The sequence below is a fragment of the Daldinia decipiens genome (assembly GCF_022478715.1).
Source record: "Daldinia decipiens strain CBS 113046 unplaced genomic scaffold F4813scaffold_23, whole genome shotgun sequence".
Classification (NCBI taxonomy): domain Eukaryota; kingdom Fungi; phylum Ascomycota; class Sordariomycetes; order Xylariales; family Hypoxylaceae; genus Daldinia; species Daldinia decipiens.
Genome location: NW_026054566.1, coordinates 98,884 through 119,838, shown reverse-complemented (window position 1 = coordinate 119,838; position 20,955 = coordinate 98,884). Strand labels below are relative to the sequence as shown.

General features: G+C 46.6%; 3 protein-coding genes across 3 annotated transcripts; 2 read left to right on the top strand and 1 right to left on the bottom strand.

Moving 5' to 3' along the window:
- The first annotated feature begins 90 nt into the window (after positions 1 to 90).
- F4813DRAFT_363945 (aromatic compound dioxygenase) lies at positions 91 to 2,152 on the top strand. The gene is made up of 3 exons (XM_049243763.1): positions 91 to 695; positions 764 to 1,199; positions 1,259 to 2,152. Exons 1-3 carry the CDS (start codon positions 397 to 399, stop codon positions 1,457 to 1,459), a joined length of 936 nt encoding a protein of 311 aa, XP_049098294.1. The 5' UTR covers positions 91 to 396; the 3' UTR covers positions 1,460 to 2,152.
- F4813DRAFT_397540 (uncharacterized protein) lies at positions 1,732 to 3,557 on the bottom strand (the record flags this gene model as incomplete). Its single annotated transcript, XM_049247951.1, has 3 exons — positions 1,732 to 2,189; positions 2,256 to 3,182; positions 3,336 to 3,557. The coding sequence occupies 3 exons, from the start codon at positions 3,555 to 3,557 to the stop codon at positions 2,004 to 2,006; spliced, it is 1,335 nt and encodes a 444-aa protein (XP_049098293.1). The 3' UTR covers positions 1,732 to 2,003.
- Positions 3,558 to 6,914: 3,357 nt separating this feature from the next.
- Positions 6,915 to 10,114, top strand: F4813DRAFT_397537 (Sodium/hydrogen exchanger family-domain-containing protein; the record flags this gene model as incomplete). Its single annotated transcript, XM_049247950.1, has 3 exons — positions 6,915 to 7,827; positions 7,889 to 8,226; positions 8,281 to 10,114. 3 exons carry the CDS (start codon positions 6,915 to 6,917, stop codon positions 9,730 to 9,732), a joined length of 2,703 nt encoding a protein of 900 aa, XP_049098292.1. The 3' UTR covers positions 9,733 to 10,114.
- Between the last annotated feature and the right edge of the window lie 10,841 nt (positions 10,115 to 20,955).

Here is a 20,955-nt window from a genome sequence, read left to right as displayed (position 1 = left end):
CTAAATCCGATCCACATATAGGATCCCTTATTGAAGGACGGCGGGGTTTCCGAGTCTTCAGGGACCAACCTATCAAGGAAAATGCATTGCTCATACAATAGAACAGCTAATGGCAAAAGCTTAAATAAATACTGTTCGACCTGATGGCTTTCGTCCCATGATGCTAGGTGTCTCATACTATAGTAGTCTTGTGTCCTTGTGTAAAATATATCTAGGCCTTACTCTGACTTCAGTTTCGTGTATACAAACAATACATCATCTCCCTCTCTTTCTATTTTCTATATATATTTCTACCAATAATTTCATCCCTACTCATCTAGAGATAGAAATCCCACCTTCGCCAGCTAACCCTACCATCCCTTCGTAGTCACATTAATCAAAAAGAGCTCTCTCAATATGGCTCCCGAAGCTACTGGTGTGTCCAATGCGGCACAAGCTCCCAAACCTTCCCGGTTCGATCCTACCTTCACCCAGCATGTCATCGATACTATGGGCCCTAAGACCACCGAGAGGAACCGGGTTCTCTTGTCAGCGCTGATCCGACACATTCACGACTTTGCTCGAGAAACAGAGCTCACAATTGACGAATGGTTAGCGGGCGTCAGTTATATCAACGCCGTCGGCCGGGTTTACTCGGAGTCGGGACAGACGAGAAACGAGGCTCATCGGTTATCCGATATTCTCGGACTCGAAACGTATGTCTTACCAATTAGAATTGCACCATATCATATATGGCCGTAAACTAACACGTAGCTCTATCCAGGCTGGTTGACGAGATTGCCCACAAGATCATCTCCGAAACAGACGTGGACCCGACATCCTCAGCCATCCTCGGGCCCTTCTGGTCGCCCAACGCACCCTTCCGCGAGAACGGCGGAAGCATAATCCAGGACCCGGCGCCGAACGGCCAAGTCGTTCTCATGCACGGCGTCATCAGCGATCTAGTCACGGGCAAGCCCATCCCCGGCGCCGTCTTCGATATCTGGCAGGCCTCGTCCAACGGCAAGTACGACTTCCAAGACCCCAAGAACCAGACGCCGAACAACCTGCGCGGCAAGTTCCGCGCCGACGAGAACGGCAAGTACTGGTTTTACTGCTATTATCCGACTGCCTACTCGCTGCCCACAGACGGCCCCTCCTACCAGCTACTGCAGATGATGGATCGTCACCCGATGCGTCCGGCACACATCCACATTATGGTATGTTCTTTCTAGCCAGTGTTCCCTTGTCGTCCGTTTCTAACATACACCCCCCATAGGTCACACACCCCGAATACAAGGGCTGCACAACCCAATTATACCCCAAAGACGACCCTTGGCTCTCATCCGACACCGTGTTTGCCGTGAAAGACGACCTAGTGGTCGACTTCAAGCCCCTAGAAGGCGACGACAAAGCAAAACTCGAGCTGGACTACAACGTCATCTTAGCCCCTAAGGATTATAAGGGCAAGCCGTTTTAGACGAAAACTCCTTGGGAGTTAATGTGGTCCCACAAGAGCTTGAGAAGCAAGTCAACTTATTAAGCTTTGGTACTGGGAACACAAATTCTTGTTGATATTTAGTATATGTGAATGTAGTTAAAGTAAAGCGCGATGTTTTACAGATGGGAGCCAAGAAGTTCAACTGGCACTAGTGCCTTCGAAAAAGGAGGAGAAGGAGAAGGAGAAGCATACTGTGTCTTAAGTTATCTTAGAGCGAGGACATGGACGCTCTGGTGTTACTGCACTAATTCATGCGTCTGGGCTGATATATATAGGTAGTCTATCGTCCTCAAGCTACAGCCCACTAAGATAATGCGAAGCTTTCACCACGGTGATGATTTTCATACCAGCCTGGTTCGTAAGGGGATGAGGAGATAATGAGTATGAATACGCATTAATAATACGATATTACTACTACCACTACTACTGCTAACTATTAAATGAATAATAACTATTATTCATTAACTTCCTCCCGCCTTAATCCGCAGTCCGAATTCATGATTCGAGCCAATATCGAGTAGACCTAGTTATACTTGGCCATTTCGGATTCAGCAATATCCTTCGCAAGACAGAATGCCATCCCCTCAAACATCCCTAGGCACATCTCCTCCGCCGAGCATGCTTCAACAGTAGCCCATCTGCCGTCATAGGTGCAGGCCTCGACGGTTGTGCTGCCATGGGCACACTGCTGCCAACCTGGCTCGCAGTCCTAAGTTGAGAGAGTTCGGTAAATGGGGTCATCACCCACCACAAATTCGTTATAATTGCACTTTACGCGGGTGTTGTAAAGCTGCTTGCAGCTAGGGCAGGGTCCAAAGTCCTGCCACACGTGCTCCGCGTCGCACGCCTCGACACGGTCTCCGTTGCAGCGCACTTCACCGCCGAAGCACGGGTTGTCCTCAGCCATACGAACAGATGAATGTGGAGCCGGTGTTGACATGACAGGTATGCCTAGCACAATTCCCGGAGTTGGTGTTGCTGGAGCTGATGTGGTAGTTGGAACTAGTGTAGTAGTTGGAACTGATGTAGTAGTTGGAGCTGACGTATCCGGAGTCGATGAAGTTGTCGGCGTGGTTTCAGGTGCGCTGGTGCTGCTGCTGCTGCTGCTGCTGCTGCTGGTAGGCACTGACCCGTTATCGCAGAAGGGCTGGCCGTCAGTGTCAGTAACGCATTCGAGGCACTGTTGTATACGCTGCCACGAGAGATCCGCATTGCAGAGATCAAGCCAATTACCCTCGCAGCGCAGAGTACCTTCTACGCATTGAGCTGGATGAGTCGGCTCGGGTGGCATATCCACATACGGCACACAATCTATGGCGCCGCCTTCGTCTTCACTACAGTCTTCGCACTTCATTAAGCGGTGCCACTCGGCGTCATCGTCGCATATCTCCTCCCACTTTCCATTACATCGGAGCTGGTCCTTCTTGCAAAAGGTTGGCGTGGGCTCAGGCGTTGGAAGGGTAGTCTCAGGGATGCAGTCGGCTTTGCCTTCACCTTGGTTGAAGCACTCAGAGCATTTCCGCCACCTCTGCCACACGCCAAACCCGTCGCAAATCTCCTCCCAGAGCCCGTTACAGCGCAATTCAGCCTCCCTACAGTTGATATGAGAGGGCGAGTATCCACTGGTAGGAGTGGGAGTCAAAGTGCGAACAGATGAGTCCACCGGGGCGTTACGCTTCAATCCGGTGTCCGATACACATCCCTTAGACAACAAGAGTCAGTTATTGCGTCTTTGAGAATACACGAGAAGGTCCCAGTGGTATCTCAGATGCGTTAATCCATCACCGTTTGAGAATGGAGTTCTGATTCAGAGAGAGATTCAGATAACGGGAAAACGAAGTCAAGTTATACTTACAACGGTACCATCAGCCTCAGCATTGCACCACGACGGATGCACACACTTTTCCTTGACCACCCATTTGTTGTTAGAATCGCAGTGGTAGACGTAGTCGTCATTGCAAGTTGTGTGTCCAACCATACAGTGGTTGGCATCGTTTTGGACGGTGGGTAGAATAGCACCTAGCACCGAGGCGGATAGTCCCAGGCCAACCAGCGTGGCTTGACTAATAGGGAGCATCGTGGAATATAAGTGGTATTCTGTTGATTAGAATGAAATGAGTAGCTGAGTGGGTAAGTGTCTATGGTGGAATAGACCGATTATTGGATTCGAGAACGACAGTAGCAGACACACCTAGATATATGAACGAAGCAAAGCTACTTTTTAGCTAACTTGTATCTCTTCACCTGGTTGCTTGATTGTAAATTAAAGATGGGAAATTAAGAAGATGTTCTGGGGAGTCTATGTCTGTCTTGAGAGGAGGGGGAAGAGGTTTTTGTAAGGAGAGAAGCCAAAATATAACTTCCCTAGTCTGTTCTAGCTAAGCTCGTAGCAAGAGCGCCCTCTTGTTTCTGCAAGTGCTGAGGTCAACGCTCGATACCTATCGTCATTTAGGGCGGTAACGGTAAGGAACGGTCTGGGAATATTAGCATCAACCTTCACTTCGAAACCGTTAGATCGTCTAAGCAACGACGAGCCTCCTGCACACCCACCCTACCTATCTACACATACTCAACTTATCGGAAACGACATTTTATCCAATTGCCTCTCATCATAATTGTCGGATCACAGTATAAAGGTAAAGATAGTCTCATATAAGCTCGACGATCGAACGTGACTATGAATTTGAAACTCATGAGTTGACTCGTATCTAGATATCTAAAGCACAAAGCTTCGTTCGTAATAGAAGCGAGAACTAGTCCTACTAATCTTTTAAGATGTTGAACTATGAATTCATTCCGACACCAGTCGAATTAAGCCGTTAGTCCAACGGTGCGTACTATTAAACGGGAGTGGTTTCAATACGTCCGCAAGTTTAGATACATGCTGGCGCCCCTACTAGACCTTATTTCATATGTACGCCTGCCTATAAACCACGGTCCCTAGGTAGCAGCGATAGCTAACATTGACCCATTTATAACATTCATTAAGGTAGGTAGATACACGTATGCCGTCGCCTAGACATCTTATATTAAGGTCGGGAATCTTAAGGAGTTTGCTGATGTTCTTCCTAATGCATGTATGGACAACCCAGCCACATCAGGCTCACTTATTTTCGGCTAGGTAGCAATATGTAAATGCAATATTCTGATAGGCGTATACCTACGCTAAGATCAAGTTTATTGGTAAAATTATAGACGCTTATATACCCTCTTAACGTATCGAGGGATAAAAGGTCCGAGAACGTTTCTCTAACGCCCCTTTTGCGGTAGGCCTTAGCCGGGTCTATTCGAAAACTGCGCTTATCACTTTTAATCTAATTTTGGGCAGGTGTAAACATCGAGAAATAGGTAACGGCATTAATAGATATAAAACCATGGCCGTTTAAAGTCATTCATCACGAGGAGAAGAAAAATATGATAGTTCAGTTTCAATATAATCTCGATACGTGCGTGCGGAAACCATGCGACAACGCACGTATACCCATCAGTTGCGCAGTAATTGTACCTCGGGGAATCGATTTCGTAGATTAACTACGAGGCCTCTAATGGGATTGTTTGAGTTGGGGTTGGGGTTGGGGTTGGGGGTAGGTAAGAGCCTAAGAGTACTCATGGTCTCGATGATGTTGACATCGATACCAACAAACCCATCCGGAATTTAACCCAACTGCTGTATAGATGATTTTACTGCAATTCCATATGATGCCATATGTTATGTAGTAATTACAGCAATTTGTAGTGCATAGTCAACCGAAATAGTGGGATCAATCTTTGAAAAATTGTAAGGGCCTGCTCCCTACAGTTAACTAACTGGTAGAGTTATTCACAGTGGAGAAGCCATCGCCGGATTGTGGCCTGGAAAGAACGGAGCAGGTAGTAAATATAAATTATTTGCATATGTCAGAAGTATATATGGCTAGAATATTGGACACACGTATTTGTCCACTTACAGGCGATCTGCTTTGGTCTTATAGGGCTGAATTTTGACGCATGGCCTATCATATTCTCCGTTCCGTACGCGATCAGCCATTGGGTAACCACTGTCCCGGGATTCGGAGCTTTATATTGATTACATGTAGGCGGTTAGCCGCTCGCTATTACACTTCTTATAGTACCCGAGGCCACGCAAGAATGTGAATGGTGCCTCGCGAGAGCTCAGTTGACTGACGTTAGGTATTAGCCAAGGTATATACCAAGATAATAAGATGTGCAGATCGTGTGTGTTCTTGATTGTATCTATGGGACCTGGGACTTGGCAATGCTGTCAGGTTGTCTTATGATCTCTTAGTTGGCTATTAGCGCTCCGCGTGAAGATATTTGGTCGTGGGCTTTAGGCGGTGCATAATGTACCTACCTAATCATACACATATAAATATAAGAGGTATGCATTTTATATAAACATGAATTGTAGATTATAGGTCTCTACGTACGTATACATCATGGAAATCGGAGTTAGATCATGAAATAATGATCTTTGCAGGTTACACATAGTTATCAGTTCACATATCAGTTGGTATCTAAGGTGATGGTGATTCTATTATCCCCGCATCTTCAGCTGCTAGCGTCATCTTGCCCCGCCAGCAGCTAGTGAGCTCTTTCGTCACAAGCTCTGTAATCTAAACAGATAGGGCTACTTAGGGCCATCTATCTGCACGCTAGACACCGTTCTGCGTGGGACTAGACCGGAGCTGGGTAATGCATGCTGCCAAGGGTCGCTGCCAAGGGTCCTTCCCTTGTTAAGCCCCTGTAGAAGATTGAAAACATGAGGGCACCCCTGCGGTGTACCACAATAGCCCGAGTTTTCGAAGGTAATATGGTGCTGACGGGGAATGGCGCGCGTAGCGCGCCATTCCTCGGCAGCGGCACCTGGAAACCTCGAATACCGACCTTTACAAAGATATATATAAAAAAAAAGAAAAAGGGAGAAGCGTGTGGGATTCGAACCTAGGCTTAAAAATACGTATTTTGAGAAAAAGATGAAAGTGGGGACCTGGAAAAGCACGTGTGTAGTTCCATTTATTTCGGGGATGCACCGAATTAAAACGCTTAAAAAGCGCCGCACGGACGAACTTCCTCTTTCGAAAAAAGGTCCCCAAGACAATATCCCTCGTAAACTCGGGCAAAGACCTTGATGATCACCTCATCCTAACATTATATATCATCCTACCTAATCTATAACCATCATCCTCCCGACTCTTTTCTCCAACTTCTTTGTTTTGAGTCAATTCTATCCCCGACTCCTTTATTATATTACATTGGTAAATAACTATCTTGTGTTTTCTTTGCGGCGTCCTTCCGCCTACGAGGACCGGAATTATTGGCTTGCGCTGCTTGCGCTGCTTGCGGTGCTTGCGGCTGACCGCTTGCTGATCTTACCCATTCCGATTCCGCATCTCAGTCGCGCGTGGACTGAGTCACCAATCATCGCGAGCGGGCCATGGCTTCTATAACCGCGACCGTGACGGCGACTTTACTGTCGACCGTCACGACCACTGCTGCTCACGCCGCCACTACCACGGCCGGTCCTGCTCCCCAAGGTGGTATCTTGGAAGGCGTCTTACCGAATGCGTATATCGCTTCGAATCCTATCCAGCTGTTTATCATTCAGGCCGGTATCATCATCATACTATGCCGTCTTCTTCATTACCCGCTGTCCTTCTTCGGTCAACCTCGCGTCATCGCCGAGGTTATTGGTGGTATCCTTCTCGGTCCCTCCGTTCTAGCGCGAATTCCCGGCTTCAAGAATGCTATATTCCCTACCGAATCTATGCCAGTTCTGAACAATGCCGCTAACCTCGGTCTCATCTTGTTTCTCTTCCTCATCGGTCTCGAGGTCGATATCCGCATGTTCACTGCTAATTGGCGTGTTGCTTTAAGTGTCGGTCTGGCGGGTATGCTTTTGCCCTTTGGCTTAGGTTGCGCCATCGCTTGGGGTTTGTACAACCAGTTTCATAATGACGGTAATACCGTAGACATCAACTTTGGCGTTTACGCCCTCTTCATTGGTACTGCTTTGGCTATTACAGCTTTCCCAGTTTTGTGCCGCATCTTATCCGAACTCAACATGCTCGGTACCCCCGTAGGCGTCACGGTTCTTGCTGCTGGTGTTGGTAACGACGTTGTCGGCTGGATTTTGCTTGCGCTTTGTGTCGCATTGGTTAATAACGGCTCCGGCATAGCCGCGCTTTGGGTCCTTCTCGTTGCTGTTGGTTGGGTTCTATTCTTAGTCTTTGCTGTTAGGCCGCTTTTCCACCTGGCCTTGAGAAAAACGGGTAGTATACAGAATGGACCGACACAAGGCATGATCGCGGTTACCATCTTGCTGGTCCTAACATCGTCATGGTTCACAAGTAAGTGGTCTTCTCGGACCTTAATGCTAAAGTAATACGTCTAATCTTCTAACCTTTCTAGGTATCATTGGTGTGCATGCCATCTTTGGCGCCTTTTTGGTCGGGTTGATTTGCCCCCACGATGGTGGCTTCGCTATTCATGTGACCGAGAAGATTGAAGATTTGGTCACGGTTCTCCTTTTACCCCTTTACTTTGCCTTGTCTGGGCTAAGCACGGATCTCGGCCTCTTGAACGACGGTATAACTTGGGGCTATGTCATTGGTGTCATTCTAGTTGCTTTCTCTGGAAAGATTATTGGTGGTACACTTGCAGCTAGGGCAATGAAGCTTGTCTGGAGAGAAAGTTTCTCAATAGGCGTCTTGATGAGCTGCAAGGGTTTGGTGGAGCTTATTGTGCTGGTAAGCCACGTCTATCAATATAATTATCCGGTGCTGATACTGACGGGAACATAGAATATTGGCCTCCAGGCAAGGATCTTGTCCCAGAGGACATTCACCATATTTGTTGTAATGGCTCTGGTCACTACCGTCTCTACAACCCCCCTTACAAAATGGCTATATCCTCCATGGTACCAGAAGAAGCTCGAGCGGTGGAAACGTGGCGAGATTGATTGGGATGGCAACCCGCTTGAGCCCAAGAACTCAAGTCAATCTGATTCTGTTTCTCACTTACGAGAATTTAGAGTTCGTCGCCTCCTGATATATCTTCGCCTGGATAGTCTTCCGAGTCTTTTCACATTCATATCTCTTCTAGGCGACGAGAAAGTCACACCAAGTCCGAAGGAAGCACCAAAATCTGACGCCGGCGATGATATTATTAATACTCCGATCCCGATTATTCGGAGACGGCCCCTCGAAGTTCACGCTCTACGGTTGCTTGAGCTTACTGAGCGTACGTCGTCCGTCATGAAGGTTTATGAGAGTGACGAGTATTCTCGACGCGACCCAGTTGTGAATGCATTCCGAACATTCTCTCGAATTCACGATGTGGCAATATCAGGCAACGTGGTTATCGCCCCCGAAGACTCCTATGCCCAGACAGTCGTTGCGCAGGCTTCGGACCGAGAGTCTGACTTTGTCCTGATTCCTTGGGGCGAAACTGGAAGTAATAAGGAAGACCAGTCGATTCCATTCAGGGTTTCCTCGGAGGACCGATTTTCTGAGAAATCCCACTTGGAATTCGTCCAAGCGGCATTAGGAAATGCTGTCTGTAGCACAGGAATATTTATTAGTAAGGAGGCTAGCGGGTTTGCGTCCGTCGATAGGCCAGCTCTTCCTCGAACTATTAGCAATATTTCGATGTGTAGTCATAGGGAATGTGCCCTTCTTCCTATCGCAGATAAATCGCTCAACATCTTCTTCCCCTACCTTGGGGGCGTCGACGATCGATATGCGCTACGCTTCGTCCTCCACCTTGCTAAGAACCCGCTCATCTCGGTTACAATCGCTCATCTAAACTGCGTTGAAGGCGACAATGAAATTATGCCTATCTCGGAAGGAAACCTAGAGCCTAGTTCGCCGACGTCTACAGCTAAGGATGCTATCAACACTGAGATAACAGCGCAAGACACTTCTATGTTGGCTACATTGCAATCTAATATTTCGCCTGAATTGGCTAGTCGTGTGACATTTACCGAGATCTCTGTCACCGTCAGCACGGCTGTTAGACAGGCGACCGAACTAGCGAAAGAAACTGTCGGAAAGAACCCGCGTAATTCCGGCGACATCGTTGTCGTTGGGCGGAGACACCCTAGGCTCCCTGCTGCTGTACGCACACTGGACCAGAGCAGCACGGAGTACGATATGCAGAAGACGATAGGTGTTTTCGGTCAGACCATAGCTATGAGTGACGTTAAGGCTAGCGTGCTCGTCATCCAAGCCGCAGGGTCAGGACTTGCGCAGTGATTATATTTGGTCGTTATAGGCGTCTGGAGAAACTGGGTCGGGAATAGGATTTGTGATCGAAATATTGCTCATATATGCAATGGTTTGGCCATATCGAGAGGGGGATTGTGTTGATGACATGATATCTTCTATACTATATGCTACATTATACCACATGAGTACTCTCAACGAGTCACCGTCTGCATCTTGCCTGTATCTAATGACTCGATATACTATTTACTATCAGCTAAACCGGTCCAGGCATATTTACCAAGCTTCATCTTTGCTTCACATAGCAAGTTATAACTAGTGATGAATAACACGTATTAATAGGTGAATACTTCACACGTAAAATAGAGCGCTCCAGTAGGAGAGAAATAATGTATTATAAAAGAGCGGTATCCCGTCTTACATTCTTTAGCCGGGACCCGACTGATCGACGGCATTGTCAGCATCGTCAGCCCTATCCCATCCACCGGATCCAAAACGCTCATGTATGATGGCATATACCTTAGCGGGGTTAGAGTTCTTACGTCTCTTGCTGACGTATATAGATGAGCCTGACCGGCCCGAGAGCATGGAAACGTGGCGTTTACTTGCTTCTTTCCCCCTTTTCTTCTTCTTACCGCTCACCTACCGAGCGGTCGGATCGTCGCGGGACTGTCTGTGCTTAGGGAAGAAGACTTGTCGCGGATGTGCGTGCGGTGCGCATGAGGTCCCGTTCGCAGCGCTTAGGGACTACATACACTAAGCTGGGCTGGCTGGCTGCGGATATTTTGTAAATATAGTAATGACACGATGGCGATGCTCGAATCAGCCCCCATCGAGAATTAATTGGTGACATCATTGCCCTTCGGTTAGTTTTTTACTCCATATAGACACTGTTCATCTTTCATCCTCTGCTCTACGGCGTATCTACATACCTTAGGTAGTCATACGTACGTAAACTGTGGTGTACGTCTAGCCTCACCCCTTATTTCTATGACATGATGGTTCAGTTAGATCCATAGTAACCAAGGTAACTGTCCTGTTCCTGTTCCTGTTCCTGTTATGTACGAGTGCGAGTCCAGGCTGCCATGTGGTGGAGATCAGTTAAATCACACTAGGTAGCCCGGCCGTCTTCCACCAACAGCGGTTCCTGTTGGTACCGCCTAGCGAGCGCGACGGGGCGAATCCTGCTGGATCGGGGGTCCAAAGAAAGAAAAAGTTGGTGATAGAAGAGGGGACCACATCATATCATAACGCGGGCCAGTCATGTTTGTGCGATGGGCCTCATCGGCACCGAGCCTTCCGAAAGCCTTCTGAATACATATACCTACCTAGCTAAAACCCTAGCTTTTCCCGTACGAAGAAGTACGAAGAGGCACGGGCGTCCGAAATCTAAACTAACGAGAACCCGACCCATCCCATTCGCCGACCTTGTGCCTCCCGAGGATCGAATTAGACTGTCCCTTGCGTTCGCGTGTGCGCGTGAGCATGCGCATGAACGAAGTTAGGATGTCTGCAAATACAAACGAGTGATTTGCCAATCCATCCGAACACCCAACTAACCTGTTCCCAGCACAGGTTAGAGGGGAGAGGGAGAAAGGGAGGGGAAGAGGGAAGAACTCGCGCTAAACGCACGTGGCTACTCATAGCAATTTGTCCAACCTACCTAGGTAAATATATATATTCTATATTAAGTGCTTAATGCGCAAACGAATACCTAATGAAGCTAATACAATGTATAGACCGAGAATAGGACAAATTGCCACTAACACCAAGGCTTATGATGGTTCTAGAATTGGAACTAGGTAGAAGAGAAGGCTGAAACAAACAATGCGCCTATCGTTTAGCGAATAGATAGCATACTATTCATTGCTGTTATTCATTGCTATTATTCATTGCTATTATTCATTGCTATTATTCACCCAAAATACGTGAGCAACATATCACTTACATATGTATGTCTGTCTACCTAGAAGGAAGAGGAAGAGGAAGAGGAAGACGGGAGGATTAAAGCCATTATATGGTGTGATGGGTTTTTAAGGACGCTGTTAGTTATGCAAACTACAAATGACTTACTTACTATGCGTGCTGGGGTTGAATACCATTAGGTACGCACGCCGTAAAGAAGACGAGGAATATTCCTTACATCTTCGGTGGCGTTACGCAGCATGTGTCATTATCTTATCCTTTATACCTACGTAAATAAAACCACGCGCTGTCCGAGTTAATGCGGCTAGGTAAGTCAAGACTCGCTGTCTCATATTTCAGATCCATCGTATCCTATGCTCGGACAGGTCACCCAGTCTGGTAGGATGTAGAATAAAAGAGACTCCTCCAACCTCCAACCTCTAACCTCTAACCTTTCTTTACACTGGGTGGGGGTTTTATCGGGTAAACCTAGGTCCTAGAGCCTCGCTTTGCCTGCCGGCGAGATACACCAGGCGTTAGATCCATAGCGTAGAAGTTCCTCAAGAGGCGCGCCGTGATTGTGCCGAAAGAGAGCGCGCACGCGTCCTATAGCTATCCTTCCGAGACGCCTTTCTACAAGAATCGTCACCGAGCTCTGTCGAGTGTCCTCGTGAGGAGCTAAAGGTCTCGGGTTCCAGCCACGAAGAGATCGGGCTCGTTCTCGTTTACCCCTTCTTTGGACCCGTGGTTTTAAAAATCGCGGCGTAGCACACATGGTCGAACCGATATCTGTTTAAGACATTAGCATGTGTTCTGTGTACGTACTAATCCTACGGAATATTTCCGTCGTCGCACATCGTGGGTTCCAATCTTCTACCTAGCGTATCGTACGCCGCATGCCGTATGCCATATGTATGTACAATAGGGCAAGTCCGGGGTAAGGTGACGTCGCGAACCGTCTTCTCTCGCCTAAACTGGGAATGACTAGGGACCTGGACTAGGAACCTGGACTAGGAATCACATGTACTGGGAACCATAGTTTGCCGTGGCTGCAGCAAAAGGCTTCAGCTCCTCTTCTTTTAGGAAATATGGCCTTGTTACACAATATGCAGCCTTCGAAGAGATGGAGACGAAGATCGTGGCCTCGAACGGACTCGATGCCGCGGCGCTAAATTTGGGGTGTCGGTTTCAGTGCTGTGCCGCACGCGCAATTTGCGATTTCTCCCACGATGGCCAGGGGAAAGGGAGGGTTTGCGGGGGGGGAAGGTAGGTATGTAGTGCATCTCAAAGAATGAAATTATCCCGGCAACCGCCTGGATAACCCAGGCTAGTTTCGTATGCTCCTATGTATGCCACGTTGTTGATCTGATCGGTTAGACTTGGAGATTGGATAACGGTCCTAGCATGGCAATAATCCTCGACATGAAGCATCTACCCTAGTCGATGGCCAGGGCTAGCGATTAACTAGGGGTACGGTCCGCGACTCCACGCCGATGGAATACCACATGTAGGTACCTGGTTACGCCTTATTGTACAAAAAGAGTTCTGACAACGGTCCCGAAGATGCAAGCCGACATTTTGAATATGCACAATCGGTAGCTGAAGAATATATCGCGGGATATTCTACCGCTATTGGGTATAAGATACGACATAGCCAAATTAGTAGATAGCTGGGAAGCGTGCGTTCCGCTTTGTAGATAGTGATCGTCAGTAGGAAGATCCTATTAAAGAAGATGTCCGAATTCCTAGTATCAACCCCCAAGCTCCGAAGGGTTCCGGTAACTTTTACGAAGGCCGAAGCTGCCTAGGTACTAGTCTTTGCGATCAGCCCATTGTTGGAGCGTTGGCATGGTCGTCGTAGTCGTAAAGAGTCAAGGATGGCGTTCCCTCTTTGAGATACAATAGTTAAATACAATAGCTAAATCCAACACCTCTAACATCATGTGGCTCGCTATCGTTTAGCTGTTTCATCCGTTTATATACCCGGCGGAGTTCCGACGCCTCTGGATATGCTGTTCGGTCCGAGCTGACGGGAAATGGCATTTCAATATGCTCATCGTGACACTGACAGGCGAATGATAACGCGCCCGTCCCGCCGTCACAATTGTAAACTGCGAACCAACCAGATGAAAGTTGTGTAAACTACCTAAATGCAATATACATTTACATCGAGAGTCGAGATCGTCTCCGATACGTTCAATCTTAAATGTGGCTTTCAAACGCCGTACTAATATAAAGACGCCGACAATGGGAGATCCCGATGATGGGATAGACCCGTCACTATACAGTCACTCTATAGCCACTCTACAGTCGCCGACTACATGTATGTGTATGCATTGCTAGTATAGGCAGATAGGACTACTAGGCTCGGACGGCCGAGGCAAAGCATACCTGTAGTGATGTAAAATCATATATATGATACCGTAGTTCTCGTAGATAAGGAGAGGTCTAGAACCCCGCCATCGATCGACCATGTAGAATTGCCAGCTGACGCCTACATCCTACATCTATTCACTTGCAGGCGCCTTACGTGACTAGGGACTCAAGCCCCTTCAGCTCTATTGAGACGATATATTAGATGTTTCTTGTCAACTAATAGGTTCGTGTAACGGATACCCGGCAATGGCTACCCTACTGTAAACCAGGACAAGAACCGGGACAAGAGAATAATCGTATACTTTATCAAATCAATCATGTTAGATGTTTAGGTAGGCTTGCATAAAACATAATGCGCCGGTTACCAAACCTTAGCGAACCCTTGTGCGAAATCCGGGCCTCATTAGTCATTCACGTCGTATGGCCGAGTACGATGTACGCCTATGCTGTTAGTTAATGAAGTGCAGGTGCGCGGTATCGTATACGCCGTAGAATATAATAGTGGATAGTGGATGGCCAAGCGCTGCACCATAGCAAGGATAAATTCGTAATAGCCAAGTAGTCCACCAGCCACGTTCTACGATCATCTAAGGGAAACATAACGATGACGTCGAGGGATGCATGAAGATACGAAAGAGCGGAAGCGATAAAAGCCTCTAGCTCCACAAGGGTTAGCTCTGGCGGCGGACAAGACCGCCGGTCAAAATAAGAGAATAGTATTCGTCGAAACGTGAAAGGGGCAAGAGTACAGAGTCACGAGAGACAACAGATAGTGGATGGTGGATGGCCAGACAGCTGAGATGGCGGTAAGTATTGTGTCGTGCTGAGCTGTAAATGTAGGGTGATATGCGCAACTACGCAAGTCAAAAAATTCTAGGCGTTGGTGCTGGGCCTTGGCCTTGGCCTGGTCTCGGGTTGGTGATGCGAAAGGATGGAGGTAGTAAAGGTAGTAAAGGTAGTAAAAGTAGTAAAGTAGTAAAAGTAGTAAAAGGGGATTGGATGCGATGGAGTTAGTTAGCAAAGTCGGCCAAAGGAGGCTTAAAAAACAATAAAAGCAGGGGGGTGTGTTATAAAAAAAAAATAATAATAATAAAAGATAAAATAGGGTGACAAATTGCGCCTCGCATTGCGCTTGAGGCTAAAGCGCGTCACGTATGGAGATTAGGGATGCAGTATTTAGATGCGGTCTCGATCTTGTGTGTGATTTGTATTGATGTAAGGTCGATAACTATATGTAACTAGGTAATTTAATGGGTAAGGTTGTGATAGGATCAATTACCAGGCTGCCAGGTAGTTAATCGAAAGAAGAAAAGAAAGAAATGCGTTAGACGAACATCAGACAACGTGGTTGCCTTGCAGATTCGGGATTTGACTTAAACTCGATACGGCCTTTCTAGGCTGCATATTTGGCAGCGAATGCTGCGCAGGGTGTTTATGTGTTAGAAAGCACCATCTGGCAACCATGCGAGCTGTATCGGCCGACCGCCAGTCTCCCATACAAGCGCTCGCAGAAAGAGGGAAACACCCCTGTAATGAGCGGTGGACTCGGGGTCTCATGCAGTGCAATCTGTGCTTCGCCGCCCACTAGCAACCCCCGCCTAGCCACACTACCAGAACAACCCACGTACCTCCTCTCCCCAGGCACCCCACTTTCCCAATCATGATACATTTTGGAATGTCCATCCATACTTTGGACGTCACTGGTTCGTGAAACCACCCAAAGTAGCTTCGTATGGACTATGGAAGTTGCATTACAAAGGTCCCTTCGTAGTACAACACTACAGCGGCATTCGTAACGAGCGAAACCTACTTGTTACGGGGTTAATTAACCCTCATTCTCATGTTTTGAAAGTATTTTCATAGCCCCTAGCAGAAGTATCACTAATCAATTAACTAGGCGCGTATGTATGTACACTATTCTACATTAGCAAGTGCGTGCAAAATGATGAGCTTGCAAAATAGATAGGTAGCTATAGCTATTTTTTTTTTTGGTTGGTACCTAATCTAATATATAGGTAGTATTTACAAGCTTCAAAGCATCATATCTATATCGATATCTATACAAAACTAACGTAAGCACCTTCTATTTCACCAAGTATGACATATATTACCTACTACATACCTCCGCGAAAGATCGGAGATATAACATAAGCAGTAGCCAGGTTCTATAGCTCTGAAGTACAAGTCCGCTTGCCGTAGTGGGGCTTTAGCGGGGGAAGTGAGAAAACCCGCTCATTGCCGCCCCCGGCATAGACTCGATTTCGCAATGTACGGAAGTACATAAGTGCCTTAGTATTTACTAGGTTATGGGCCTGTACCTAATGTAGTGATACGCCGGTGCATCGATTTTAGTTGTCTTAGCGCGCCCGTACCCGTGTATCACTAACCATTCTCGGGACTAAGGCTGATCATAAGGCAAGACTTTGCGAGGGGCTTTTAAGGCCTTATCAATCTTTTTAACAGATTGACGGATTTGAAACAATAGACCCTATGAAGTCATAAAAAATCATACGAATGTCGGCCGACGGCTTCTGAATTTGTTAATATTTCGGGATTTGTCATGTACGCGGGCGAATTCAAAAAGCGAATTAACACCTACGGTTGCAACCTAAGGGCTTTGGCAATTTCTCATTGGACTGCCGGTAGACCCTAACAGCTGAATGGCGGATAGGTCAAGTCCGATCAGAAAGGCATGAGCATCTTGTGTCACATGGGAGCTTATTAACAGTACTACTCAAGAGCCTCCACTGGCAATAACACGCGGATAATTGCTATGCGTATGGCTGGAGCTCTGGACAAAGCTCGGAGAAACATGCAAAACATGCGATTGTGATAATCGCAATCTCCAGTGCCCGGAAACCACCGTTTGTCCTATTGTATTCTATCTAGGTAGAATATCTAAGTGGTAGAATGAGGATGTATTTGCGGCTGATATTTTCAAGTTGCGCATATCCACAAATAGAAGACGGCGACAGCAAGATGACCAAGCAAGGGGTAAACCTAAAACTACTATGTAAACGCTAGTTAATTAACTAGGTCTAAAGACTACATAGGTACCTAAGGTATTGTCATCAGCCTCATAGCCTATCTAGATTGTATATATGTATGTATGCAGTGTATGAGATGAGTAGACTTACTTATAAGAGGAATGTAAATATGTAGTATGTAGAGATTAATTCGGGGTATTATTACCTTAGCCGTCAGGCTAGAGAGAGGGGAAGTAAACGCTGCGATCTCATAGGAGCGTAACAGAGACTAGCCTTCAGCCCTACGACAACACCAGCCATGCGAGCCAGCGGCAACACCGAGACCCGCTGCTAAGCAAAGAAGATGGGCTTAGTGATTACATATCACCGATCCCCACAAAGATGCCGTGTGAGCGCGGTTAATGGCGAATTAACGTATCTGACTATTTCTGTCCCTAAAGACGCTATGTAATAAAATGCAATAAAAAGATACACACAACAGTACTGCAACGGGTATGCCCCGTGCATTTCGTGCGTCAGTTAATTTATCGTCAGACCGCTACAATGTTCTAGTGCTGTTCCTTTTCGGCTGCTATCGCCGCCATTACTGTTTAGCGCTTGTTTAGTGCTACTACCGCTGCAGGGGGATAGAGCAAAGGAAGATACGGAAATACGGGGGGTTGACGCCATCGTAGGTAACTTCTTGCGATACAGATGCTAATACTGCCTGATAGTTGGTGATTGCGGCTCTCCATATGTTGTCTAGATCTATATTCGGGGTTTGAATATCTAAGGCCGATATCCCTTTTGGAACCCCTCGGCGTATAATGTAACTTGCCAGCTCTACATATGAAAGAAGCGATGTGCCTGGCACCTGCTTACTTACATACATCCATACATACATCCATACATATGTACAGTAGGGGACGGCAATAAAGTGCGGATGTCATTCAGCCCTATGAACTGGCTGGAGAGGCTTGGGGATTGGGAAGCCAGGACAGCAGGTGTACCTAATTATGGGAGGTACCTACATAAGTAAGTACATCCTACTATGTAGAGGTATGATGTACGCAGGTATGTAGGTGTATCATTGGATAGAGACACGGGGGTATGTATATTATACATATATACATAGTTGATGGATTGGGGTGTGGGAAATTTGGCTACATTATTGCCAAGCCCGCAACCAGTAGCCCGTATATTGGTATTGGTGGTGTGATAACCAGGGTGTTTCTCTGGCAAGATGCGTTCTTGGCGCGACCCAAGTCCATAGGCACGGGTTCAGTCAGCACCCATTCAAGTTCGTGCCAGACTGCCGAGCAAGAAGGGTGACATATGCTGTTAGATATTCCGTGCAGTTAGATGCAAATATTAATTTAGCGAGCCTTTACAAGAAAGCGGAGGGCTGTTAGGACGGGGTGATAAAACAAAATAATTCGTCTAACACGGACGCCGCGCGATCCGCTGGTGTTTAAAGGCCGGTGCCGAGAGTAACGCAGCAGTACATAGGTAAATGCAGTAGGCCGCGTGACTAACTTCGGTCAACTTATCTGCTTGTCCTTGCTTCGTATCCCGCAAAAAATTACACCATGGTAAAGGTATACGCACCGCATGGCTGGCCCGTGGCATACCACGCCATAGCAGCATCATCAAGACCTTTAGAGGATCTCATAGTCGTATTCTTTATGTCTTTGGTTTAGTTTTTTTTAGTTTAGTTTAGTTGGATAAGAGATAAGAAGATGAAAAAAGTACAGTACATTAAGATGAGGTTACTCTATAGCGGGTTACTGGGGTAGGGGTAACTAACGGGAATAAAAGCTATGTAAAAGTTGCCAAATTAGGCACGATTGGACGTTTTACTCTTATTTCAGCTTGCGGGGGGATTGCTTAAAACAGCGTATTTAGCCCAGCTTGTTGCCGCCTCATATAACCATGTAATGTACATAGTGTATCATTGTTTATAAAACTGTGCGATAATGCTCTAAACCATGCGGCGGAAATATTAACAAATACATATACAGCATACGGAAGTCGCCTTCAAAAGTTTTGTCCATAGGCCAGCCCCTGTCAGCTTGACAAGGCTTGGCGGCAACTGGCAGCCATAATAATAAATGTACCTCTAAATATGCTATACTTTAATTTACTCATTACATTTCAAATATAAAAGCTAATTTATGAAAATATATACTATAATATAATTAAGGCATTATATTTATTAAATAATTAAAAAGATTATTTTTCTAATATTTTTAATTGTGTGGTAATATGTATAATAAAGGATATATTCTAGTATACTTTACGATTTTAGATTGCCAGGTGGAACAGGCTGCCCGACAGCTGCGGCCAAAGCTGACAGGCGTTCTGTATGGACAGAACTTTTGAAGGCGACTTCCGTACATACCTATGTATAAACGATGGTCTTGGCCGGACGTAAGGCTTCTCGCTTGGTTTTAAGTCCGCATTCCATAGTAGGTACATACCAAAGTGCGACCCTGCCTATCAACGACCTTTCCCATCCACGTTTCCCGCGCAGGAGCAAGCTTAGCTTGCCGAGAATCAGGGTTCTGTCCGTATTCCTAATTACCCAACATCGCCGTATAATTGCGGTCCACTAACGAAATAGCTGCAATGGTCCTAGGACTTTGGTGTTTTGGAATTCATCCCATACACCATCTAATTTGTGAATTCTTTTATGATGGTAGGGGTTCATGCATATCTGAGCCTTTTAATTCTCTCACTGTGATACTTGAATTTCATGCCACGCGACGGGACATGGATTGCATGTGTGCTGCCTGCTTTACATAGGATTTGTCCTCTAAGCCACTAACGTGCGTGCATCAGCACATATACTACGTACGTACCTTGGAGGGAATGAACATGGGGGCCGTTTTGTTGAGATCCTATCAACTCTCCAACCATGGGATCATCTCAAACGGGACTTCGTTCATAATCTGCGAAAGAACTACCTCTAACGTATGTCGCCTCGGTAGAATTCGAAATAGCGTAGGCTAGAGTCTCGACCGTCTCGACCGTCTTAACGGGTTGCTCCAATGAGGTTCTTCGCGCCATGTAACTACCAAAAATAGGAATTAAAGATAGTGAAGCTTGACCACGGCCTTCGTGCTAATATATTGCTAATATATCATATGTGCCGGGCTTATAAGTTATTATGCACTTACCAGCTGCAATTGGCGTTTCCCAGTAATCAACGTGGACGACCCCTATCGCGCTATGGATGCTCATTTCGCATTCCGCCACCTTACTGATGAACAACTCCTCAACTCTGGGGGAGACGAGTGGTGTCGATCCTAAAATGTGGGTTCTAAAGCGGGGGAATGAACTTATTCCCGGAGATTTCGGGCGCTTGGATGGTCTAATTCGCGCGAGTTGGCAGTATCGATCCCTTAGGACTTTACATGCGAAGCACGAAGTTACATACATAGGTAGACGCATAGGGCTGTCTAACGTATTTCCTTATTCGGTTAAGCCACATATCCTACGACAGCCGGTGTTCATGTGTATATACCAGGATCGTCAGCCAGTCGCATGAAGCACTCCTCTGCCTGTAACTACGATCCCGAATATTAAAGGGTGTGTTTTTGTTCGGCTATTGAGATAAAGAGTTCAGCTACATTGGTAGGATCGCCATCTAGACGAGAATTATCTCTCGCGGCCGAAATCTAGAACTCCAGTAGCTTAACTACCATTTCTTAACAAGGTAACCATACCCCCTAAATTAGGGTAGGTAACCGACATCTGCGGGAGAATTCGACTGTCCCAAAACGGGTGGAAGTAGTCTAGATTAGATCTCACATGGCGTTCTTCTTTGAGATCCTTGGTAACGGCTGTGACCTGAGGCCGGCCCCTGATTTGTCCTCCTGTCAACGTTGCTATTACATGTGCTATTACATGTATGCGGGACGCACATTGTACATGTACGTGTCGCCGCTGTAAAGAACCTCCGCAGAGAAATGATTCTTGGCAAGTGAGAACCTTAAAACACCTT

Coding starts and splice junctions, on each gene's coding strand:
- F4813DRAFT_363945 (XM_049243763.1), top strand. CDS start 397: ATGGCTCCCGAAGCTACTGGTGTGTCCAATGCGGCACAAGCTCCCAAA. Junction 696..763: donor GATATTCTCGGACTCGAAAC/GTATGTCTTACC, acceptor AGCTCTATCCAG/GCTGGTTGACGAGATTGCCC. Junction 1,200..1,258: donor CGGCACACATCCACATTATG/GTATGTTCTTTC, acceptor CACCCCCCATAG/GTCACACACCCCGAATACAA.